Here is a 9,605-nt window from a genome sequence, read left to right as displayed (position 1 = left end):
CTGCTGAACAAGAGTGATGAAGCTTTTGATGTCTGGCTAGTGCATTTGGGGACATAGGGTGGTACAGTACATTTATGTCCACATGTTTCCTGACCTGGTCACTTCTACAGGGATTCTCTGTCTGCCATCTGTCACATCAACACTTCCTGGAGGGCACTGAGCATGGAAATGAAAGATTTTCCACTTTTATTCAATGTTTGTTTTCCATAGTACTCCTTGATGTGTTATAATCTTATGCTCTTTCCAAAAAATGTGCAGTGATCCATAAAGGATAAACCACAGCCTAAACAAAATATCAAAGTAGGATTATTTTATTTATATAAGCTGCATTGGACAAAATATTCCGTAATAATTTTTATGTTAGGATTTGTTTTTTTTTGTTCTCTCCCCCTCCCCCTTTTGTTGCAGAGCTTGAGTGTGGCAGGGGGCGTGGCTGGCTTCTTCCAGAGCAGATGAGACACACCTGCAATCAATTCCTTCATCAGCCTCTGTATTTAGCCCTGGTCTTCTCACCACCACTTTGCCAGATAATTCCGTCCTGTTTGGGAGCGTTCTATCAGGCTCTTGGATATATACTTGTTTTGCTTGTTGTTTGTTTTGGACTTACCTGCTCCTGTTTTCGCCCAGGTGTCTCCGTGGTTGTCTGCTGTTGCCTCTGGAGAAGCCAGCCAGCTCCTTGCCTTCTGTTTGTAAAATAAACTGTTAAAACTTGACTGAGTCCTGGCTCTGCTTTGTGGGTCCCTCTTGCCAAACCTTAACATTTTATGCAGTGATCATGCAATTACTGAGTTACACACCTAGTTCCATTTCAGTTTTCTCCAAATCTGAAGCCTGTTTGAAAGTTGTTTAACCAAGTATCACTAATGATGATTTGAAAACAACAAAAGTTGGACAAGACAAACAAAAATGCAAAATGTATCTGTTAGTTAGAGAGCCTGCTGGTTTGGGCACTTTTGTGTTGCTACTTTGGTTTTGGGGTTTTCAAAGGTCACTGTCTCACAATTAGACATGAAGAATGCCTCCAGACCATTGTCCATTCAGTGGGACCTCTTTTAAAAACAGTGCCAGTGTTCGGAAAGGGAATGTGCTTGTTCACATCACACTTTTGATTTCAAAGCAGTAAAGTGGGTTCTGGCGAGTCAAACAAAAATGTTCTTTCAACAATTCCCTTTTAACAAAGTTTTACAGCGATTCTCAGACTATTTCATCATGTTGTCCCAGAATGAATCAAGAATCAATCAAAACGCAAAACAAAAGTAGAATTTAGTTCCACCAACTGTATGATGGATTGAAAAACATTAATTGTAAAATGTTGACAGAAATAGAATAGTGTCATTATATTATACATCACCATACAGTCTTTCCAATCTTGTGAATGAATAAACAAAGCAGAGTCTTTAGTTATGTGTCAGAGGCCTATAGTCTTGTCAGACCTTGGCACAATAAAAGAGAAGAGGACACAAAGGAGTAGGAAGGGAGGGAAGAGGAAGCATCGCACACTTCCTCAGACAGGATACTGAGGTGCTCCGAGAGGCATCCTGGAATCTGTAGCCTCAAAGGCCTAAGGTCCATCACTTCATATACAGCATGTATATACACTTATGCCTACCTTTGACGCACAAATAAGTGGATTTATAAACCTTCTGCAAAAACTATAGACTAAAGGTGTCCAGACCACAGTCTGAGGGCAAAATGCGGTCGTCGAACTTTTGTTGGTCCTTATATATGTATATGTGTCTGCATGTGTGTATTAAACAGTGGAAGAAAGTTTGTGACTCCCCCTGGACTATAACATATCATGCAAAAATGTGTGTAATAATAAACAATGCAAAATAGCTCAATTTTTTCTGTGATTGACGCAACAGTGTGCAGTGTAGCATTGAAGCCCTTTTAGGATCAATTCGTCAATGGCTGCCCCCTAGCGTCATACTATTTACATAGTTTGCAAAATCAATCAAAATAAACCCATCAAAAATTCTAAACATATATATATATTTTTTTTTACCATTGGCTCGAAATCACGTATTTATACGCATCCATACGAAAAACAACACGTTCATATTGGAGCCAAGGTTATTTTCTATAGTCTAGCCTACATTAGGGCAGAAAAGCCAAACAATAATGAATATATTTATGAATGTCGGTGGTGTTAGCTTTTAGCTTCCCCACTTTAAGAAAGCTTTATTTGGCCCAATAATTTCTTTAAAACATAATCAGTCCGGAACGAATGTCGTATTTTGTGTCTACACGGTTCTTTTTTGTGTTGCTCAAAACAACAATCACATCCCATGGATCTAGTCACATCTCCGTGCGACAGAAAATGGTTTGGAGCAAACTGGTTAGTTTTAGTGTCATAGACGTATTATGGGCTTTCCTTGCATCCTGTTTTATCGTAGCTTTTGTTTTATATAAAGTCTTATCGCATCTACCAAAAAACTACCAAAAATCATATGGTGTTGTTATATTCCAAGACCTTATTCGCTACGGCAAGACTAAGCAGAACTTCAAACGTGATGATTGGCTGCGAGTCTTTGACGTGCCAAAAAGGTATGGCAATTAAGTGACCCAAACGAATGTTTTGTCTCCAGCACAGGCTTATTAAAGAAACACTCTTGTCTTGTCATTGCAGGTGGTTCTGGCACTTTTACGCAGTGTCTGTCTGTTGGAGTGCTTCTCTGCTCTTCTTTTATACCAACAGTATCTTCCTGCATCCTCCACTTCCGTCGTGGTTAACTTGGTTATCCTCTATTTTAATCACTGGAACAAGCAACACTAATGCAGAAAGAGAGAGTAAGCTGATGTTGCTCTTATATTTACTGTTACTACTATGTGCTTGTATTGTCCTGTCACAAAGATGAGCTCATTACTGGAGCTTGGCCTTTTATATACATTACCAGTCAAAACTTTGGACATACTCTCTCATTCAATGTTTTTAAGTTTTGGGTTTTTTTTTATGTATAGTATTGTATTGACATTGTATATTCACATGGAAGACATCAAATGATGCAAGATATGTAGAATTATGTTTAAAAAAAGGTTTTAAAATGTTAAAGTTAACAACTAACACAACTAATATATATATATATATATATATATATATATATATATATATATATATATATATATATATATATATATATATATATATATATATATTCAGTTTCTCAAAGTAGCCACCCTTTGCTTTATTAACCGCGCTGTAGTCTTCTGAAATGGTGTTCACATCACAGCTCTGCTTTGTCATGATCAAGGAATGTAAACCAGGGTACAAAGATAATGGTCGCTTTTTAAAATAATTTTAAATCTAAAACAAGTTTTGAGTTATTTTGACTTTAGTTTAGGCATCAACATTATGAATGGACATAATTGAGAATCTGCAATGTAAATAATCATGCAAATAAGGAAGAAAGAAAAATTTGTATTTGTATGTGTGTATCATTTTTCATTGACTCTCTGTAGTGCTATTCTTTTGTCTATCTTTACTCACTGCTGTCATTGCTATGTCCAGTCCCACAGATCACCACTTTGCTGCTGCTCCTCCTGCTTTCGCTTCACTCTCTCAGGAGACTACTCGAGTGCTGTTTTGTCAGTATATTCTCCGATGGAGTCATTCATGTTGTACAGTATCTATTTGGCCTGGTGTATTACATTGTGCTCGGGCTGACAGCACTTTGCTCTGACCATATGGCGAAAAAAGGTGAGAGTATGAAAATGACAAAAAATAATATAAAGTATATATAAACATTAATAAATACTGATTAATATATGTTCTAACTCTCCAGTCCTTCTTTAGTTAATCTATGTTATCTGTATGTACCTTATTTTTACTATTCTCTATGATAGCCTTGATGTTTGTAGTTAATCCCTGTGAATATTAAACCATTATCTTTGTATCTTATGTTTTGTAGACAGTAGCACACTGTTCTCTCAAGTGAATTGGTGTCACACTGCTGGATGTGCACTTTTTGTTTTTGCTTCATTACTGCAGCATCAGTCCATGGTCTTGCTCGCAAAACTACGCACTGGAAAATCAGGTGCAAATGTATATCTCTAATGTACTTACAAAAGCTCTGATGTTTAACATGGTATATATTGACCATATTACAGAATGCATAATTAAAAACCTTTCTGTTGTTCCACAGGAAATGTTGAGACCATGGTCCACAAAATGCCCACAGGAGGAGGGTTTGAGTTTGTGTCCTGTCCACATTATTTTGCTGAGGTTCTCATTTATATCTCACTATGGGTGGCTTCAGGAGGACTATTTACATGGGGACTAGTTTCTCTTTATGTCTTTTTCAACCAAGCACTTGCCGCTCAGCTCTGTCATGACCTTTATAAGTGCAAATTCGAGTCATACCCAAGACAAAGAAAAGCATTTATACCTTTTGTGTTGTAGTCTTGTCTTATTCAATAACATTTTGGGATGTCAAACATTTTTGTACATCATAATTTTTCAGCTCTGAAAAACATTTTCCACATGGTTACCCCATTCATTTGTACATTCAAACTGATTAAATATGTTTTGTTTTAAAAGATTTGCATCACTTGTTCATCATTTCATTAATTTAATTTGTTTTTTGTAAAATCAAATTGCTCTATATTGTAAGTAAATATTAGTCAATATTGGATGAGAGGATGCTGGGAGAGCTCTCTGGATCACAGTGAGTTAGAGAATTGGTGTGCAGATACCTGGAACAAAAGTAAATCATTCAATAAATAAACTATATGAAGCATCTGGTATCCTGAATTATTTAAGACAACACGTTTCGACTAGGAAACTTCATCAGGGCTCAACACATAAGTGTGATAGGTTATTGGTGTACTTGTACTTTGAAACATGTAAGAAATACAATCCAGACATATAATTCCTTTATTAGCTTCATCACCTTTATGCAATAGTTTTATTCAGTTCATTATTGTATATATATATGTTTGGGTTTTTTTTTTTTTACTTTTTTGTTTTGTTTATTTGTTTTCCCCTTTCGGTGTTGCAGTCATACATATGTATACATTGTGAAAAAAAAAAAAAAACACATATGTATGACTGATAAATTGCCTCTATTGCATAATTTATTTCCCTCTAAGAATTGCCTTCTATTTTTTTTCTAGTTTATGTAGTTGGGAGTGACAGGTGGTGCAATGAGCCAATCACTAATCAATTCCTTTATTACCTTCATCACCTATATGCAATAGTTTCATTCAGTTCATTATGGTATTTTATTTTTTGTACTTTTTTGTTTTGTTTATTTGTTTTGCTCTTTTTTTTTTTTTTTTTTTTTTTGCTTTGCAGTCACACATATGTATAGATTGTGAAGAGAAAAAAAGAACAACAAAAAAAAAAACAGTGTATACATATGTCTGACTGAAACTTTGACTCCATTGCATAATTTATTTTCTTCTAAGAATTGCCTTCTATTTTTTTCTAGTTTATGTAGTTGGAAGTGACGGGCGGCGTAAGGAGCCAATGATTGATCAGTCCGACGCCTTTCTCATCAATCCCCGTGTTACGTCTGTCTCGTGTCGGGCCAATGGCGCTGCCCGTGCGGCTCCACTTCTCTCTCTGCAGCTAACTTCAGCAGAGTTAGCTCGGGCAGCTAAACAGTGACGTGTATTTACAAAGAGCACCAATATTAATGCATGATGCTGTTCTGAAGTTGAAGTTTTTAGTAATCCGGTGCATTATGTGATTGCTTATCCAATTTTTACTTTGAAATTTCCTTGAATTGTGTCCTGGGAGCAATAATGTCCGTCCTTGTTGTTGGAGGAGATGGACGGGCTAGCTCGACTGTGGTGCGCCTCTTCTTTCTTCTCGCTGTGTCGCTGCTTTTGGTCGGAGTCGCTGCTGTCCCCGAAGAGAACAAACCGGTTCAAGAACAACCACTACAAGAGGTACTTTCTTAATCAAATCAGATTAGTCACGAAGCACCATCATATGAAGGGTTCATTGTGGCTTGATTGTTGCCCCGGCTCATGCTCCTGCTTTACTCAAAGCTAACACATGCTAACTAACACCTTATGTGTTCCGGGTTATGTCCAAGGAGAAAGTTACAGTTTGATTAAGATTAGAAAGCACACATTTAAATAAAACACAGTGGTAGTATTTGCCCTCAAACTGTCTGCTGGGGATATGTGAAAAGTGGCACTGACGAGGGTTCTTTAAACCATTCATTGGTCATCATAAATTAACTATATTGTTTGTTATGGAATTACATATTTCCATTAAACTACCTTAACCTGATGACATTTAATTTAACTACATGGCGATTTTGTAATAAACATTTTCTCCTTGAATGCTGTGTTGTGAATATTTATGTTATTTTAATGTGTCAGTAATTAATAAAACGTAATTAGAGTTGTATTTTGTGTCCATTATTTGCAGAAAGGCCCAACTACTCGCCCCATAGGCCCAGTAAGCCCTGAGGATGACACAAAGAAAGGGAACCTGGGCTTCATCCATGCCTTTGTGGCTTCCCTCTCTGTCATCATCGTCTCAGAGTTGGGAGATAAGACATTTTTCATTGCGGCCATCATGGCCATGCGTTATAACCGCCTGACTGTGCTCACAGGGGCGATGCTGGCCCTGGCTATTATGACTTGTCTCTCTGGTGAGTGATCTGTGTGGACCGAGATAACTGGAGTGTAGATTGTGCTTCTTCTGATAAATATTTCCTCTTGTAACAGTGCTTTTTGGCTATGCCACCACCATCATACCTCGAATCTATACCTATTATGTGTCCACGGCTTTGTTTGCCATCTTTGGTATCCGGATGCTGCGAGAGGGACTCAAGATGAGTCCAGACGAGGGTCAGGAGGAGCTAGAGGAGGTGCAGGCAGAGATCAAGAAGAAGGATGAGGAGGTACGACGACATCACATGAATTAAAAACATTTTGTTGTCTAAAGAGACTTTACTTATAATTATGCAACAAAAGTACAAAATGAGGACACACGTTATTTTCTGTTTAGGTGTATGCTGGAGGATTAAGGATAATTACATGTAAACAACTTCACTGACTTTTCAATGGTTGAAAGAAGTGGTTCTCAGGCTTTAGCCTAAGTACCACTGTATAAATTAATTTCATTTCAAGTATAACCAAGATATAACCTAGTATAAATCTAGACTAAACCAATTCTAAAGCTGTTAGTAGGCCTACGACACTTTTGACAACCAAGCTGTTATTTTCCATTAGACTTACCAATGCTATATCTTTTCTTATTTCCTGTGTGCAGCTGCAGCGTTCAAAACTTGTGAACGGGGCCCCAGACATTGAGGCTGGAGCTGGAGCCCCACTGCCTCAGAAGAAGTGGCACAGCTTTATCTCCCCCATCTTCATCCAGGCCTTCACCCTCACCTTCCTGGCTGAGTGGGGAGATCGCTCCCAGCTGACCACTATCATTCTTGCTGCCCGGGAGGTTGGTTTCACTCTGTGTATAGTTTAGATGTACCTCATGCCTCACATTAAATGTATGTGTTTTGTGTCTTAATACTACATTAACTGACTAGAGATGTCCAGAATAATCTTTTTAAACCCCCATTGCCCCAATTAATTTTGGAGCAACTAACTTATCTATAATGGAAGTTGTTTTGATTTCTGATTCACAGGACCCTTTTGGCGTGGCTGTTGGTGGCACATTTGGTCACTGTTTGTGCACTGGGCTGGCCGTAATCGGAGGGAGAATGATTGCTCAGAAAATCTCAGTTCGAACAGGCAAGTTCTCTACTACACTAATAATGTTGAAGTTTTCTATTGCTTATGAGGCCTGTCTGATAAAATCAAATGGATACTTTTGAATGCCTCAGTGAAAAAAAAAACATTTTAGCTTAGGTAATAAGCCTAGTAAATAAATACACATACAACATTTCTTATGCTCACATTAATAATAATTACAGCTTCTGACAACTCCCCAGTTTCCCTTCCTTCACTACTATTCATAGCAGAAAGTCCAGATTCAGATGGCAAAACATAATTTTATGATTTTCTATTTTATAAACTGTAAACAACCTAAAAAGTGGTGAAAAATACCAAGCCTGGCTTCCTGTTTACAAAGTCAGGCTGTGAGTCTTGCTTTGTTGTTTTTTTGAAATTACCAATTGCTATTTGTCTTGGTGTTTGCATATGAAGAGTAGCAGTTGCAAATGTTGTCTTTCCACTTATTGCCAAATAATTATTACCTTATTACTTTTTCTGCTTGTCCACAGTTACTATCATTGGAGGAATCGTCTTTTTGGCCTTTGCCCTTTCAGCTCTTTTTATCAAGCCGGACACTGGACTTTGAGTGGATCAAAATTATTCAGGTTTACTCTGTACATAAATGTAAAATGTGAGTACATTGCTGTGTTGTTTTAATCCTGCTTTACAAATGCCCGACAGATCAGGAGCCAATGTCTGTAACTCAGTGGAATCTACCATAGAGGGACCTTTGCATTTATATAAGTGTTTCTTATTTTTGGGAGGGATTAGGACTTTCTCAGAGTAATGGCTGGATTATTGCTCAAAATACCTCAACGGTGACCACCCACCTCTTAATAAAATGCAGTGTAAATCAATTCAATAGATTGCATTTGGGCTGTAAATTGTAATTCTGCTAAGGGTTAACCACTGGCCATAACCGTTTTATTTCATGATTGATGAAAACTGAAATATGAGTTCAGTTTCAAGGGGTTGTACACCTTTTATATGTTTCATGTCTATAAGTCCATACTGTAATTATGGATGGGTGGTAACCGTTGATCCCTAATGTAATTTCAACTGTGTGACCGATCTGTTCATGTTTTAAAGCTGTGGTCCATGTCCACAGTTAAACTCTTTGTATCAGCCTTTCTTTGCCTTTTTGATTTTAATTCAAATTTAAATTAAGTTGCGTCCGGGGACAGTAGACTATTTTAAATACACATTTTAGCTGCAGTCCTGAAACCAATTCTTTACATTTTTTTCATTTTAATTTGTGTTGTTCAGTTACAGTATTATGTTGCAACTCCCCTCTCCAGACACCAAGGGGAGCCACATCCTATGTTTAACCAATTAGTGTGGAACTATCTACATAATCTACATAGAATTTGAAATTGCAAATGACCTCCACTGTCTCTGCTCAAGCCCAGAAATCACTACTTGTATGGATGCAGTCTATTGATTGCATACTATAGCTGTAGTTTTCTTTTTGTTTTTCTTTTATAAAAATGGGATAAATTAAACTTTCCAAACCAAATCAATATTTGAATAATTTAAATTTTCTTTTTTCATTAAAATTGAATCTTATAATAAAGTAAAGTTATTTTCTACATAATAATTAAAATGGGACGTCACTCCCTTTGGTCTCCCAGCAGCAATGTGCCCACCTGTATTTAAGATTTAAGTTTTATTTATTTACCCTTCCTTCTGGGGAAAAGTTCTGTAAACAGACGGGGAGTGGTCATTGTAACAACTGAAATATTTTTTTAAGGATCAGTCTATGGCCGCGTTGTCAATATTTGACAGTCTGCGCCCACTGTGTAGTAGTAATTCAGAATCACTTATTGTAATACTAGTTGGGTGAAATCCAAATCAATAAAACCTTTTGAAATCATGTTCAAGGCCTCTTCTCCTGTTAATAAAACACAATTTAA

General features: G+C 37.1%; 2 protein-coding genes across 2 annotated transcripts; both read left to right on the top strand.

Moving 5' to 3' along the window:
• Positions 1–2,284: 2,284 nt before the first annotated feature.
• srd5a3 (steroid 5 alpha-reductase 3) lies at positions 2,285–4,538 on the top strand. Its single transcript, XM_020918970.2, has 5 exons — positions 2,285–2,547; positions 2,630–2,790; positions 3,509–3,697; positions 3,909–4,034; positions 4,143–4,538. The coding sequence occupies exons 1-5, from the start codon at positions 2,321–2,323 to the stop codon at positions 4,397–4,399; spliced, it is 960 nt and encodes a 319-aa protein (XP_020774629.1). The 5' UTR covers positions 2,285–2,320; the 3' UTR covers positions 4,400–4,538.
• Positions 4,539–5,527: 989 nt separating this feature from the next.
• On the top strand, positions 5,528–9,565 carry tmem165 (transmembrane protein 165). The gene is made up of 6 exons (XM_020918785.2): positions 5,528–5,892; positions 6,383–6,608; positions 6,685–6,860; positions 7,232–7,414; positions 7,605–7,710; positions 8,202–9,565. The coding sequence occupies exons 1-6, from the start codon at positions 5,746–5,748 to the stop codon at positions 8,276–8,278; spliced, it is 915 nt and encodes a 304-aa protein (XP_020774444.1). The 5' UTR covers positions 5,528–5,745; the 3' UTR covers positions 8,279–9,565.
• The last annotated feature ends 40 nt before the right edge of the window (positions 9,566–9,605 follow it).

Source organism: Boleophthalmus pectinirostris, unplaced genomic scaffold, assembly GCF_026225935.1.
Source record: "Boleophthalmus pectinirostris isolate CB_2022bp ecotype Guang Dong unplaced genomic scaffold, ASM2622593v1 HiC_scaffold_7, whole genome shotgun sequence".
NCBI lineage: Eukaryota > Metazoa > Chordata > Actinopteri > Gobiiformes > Gobiidae > Boleophthalmus > Boleophthalmus pectinirostris.
This window is presented reverse-complemented; position numbering and strand designations above follow the sequence as displayed.

What these genes read in the sequence shown, in the direction of transcription:
- tmem165 (XM_020918785.2), top strand. Translation starts at nt 5,746, where the DNA reads ATGTCCGTCCTTGTTGTTGGAGGAGATGGACGGGCTAGCTCGACTGTG. An exon ending in TATTATGACTTGTCTCTCTG is followed by an intron (nt 6,609 to 6,684) that starts GTGAGTGATCTG and finishes CTCTTGTAACAG; the next exon opens with TGCTTTTTGGCTATGCCACC. An exon ending in TCATTCTTGCTGCCCGGGAG is followed by an intron (nt 7,415 to 7,604) that starts GTTGGTTTCACT and finishes TCTGATTCACAG; the next exon opens with GACCCTTTTGGCGTGGCTGT.
- srd5a3 (XM_020918970.2), top strand. Translation starts at nt 2,321, where the DNA reads ATGGTTTGGAGCAAACTGGTTAGTTTTAGTGTCATAGACGTATTATGG. An exon ending in CACTAATGCAGAAAGAGAGA is followed by an intron (nt 2,791 to 3,508) that starts GTAAGCTGATGT and finishes TGCTATGTCCAG; the next exon opens with TCCCACAGATCACCACTTTG. An exon ending in ACTACGCACTGGAAAATCAG is followed by an intron (nt 4,035 to 4,142) that starts GTGCAAATGTAT and finishes GTTGTTCCACAG; the next exon opens with GAAATGTTGAGACCATGGTC.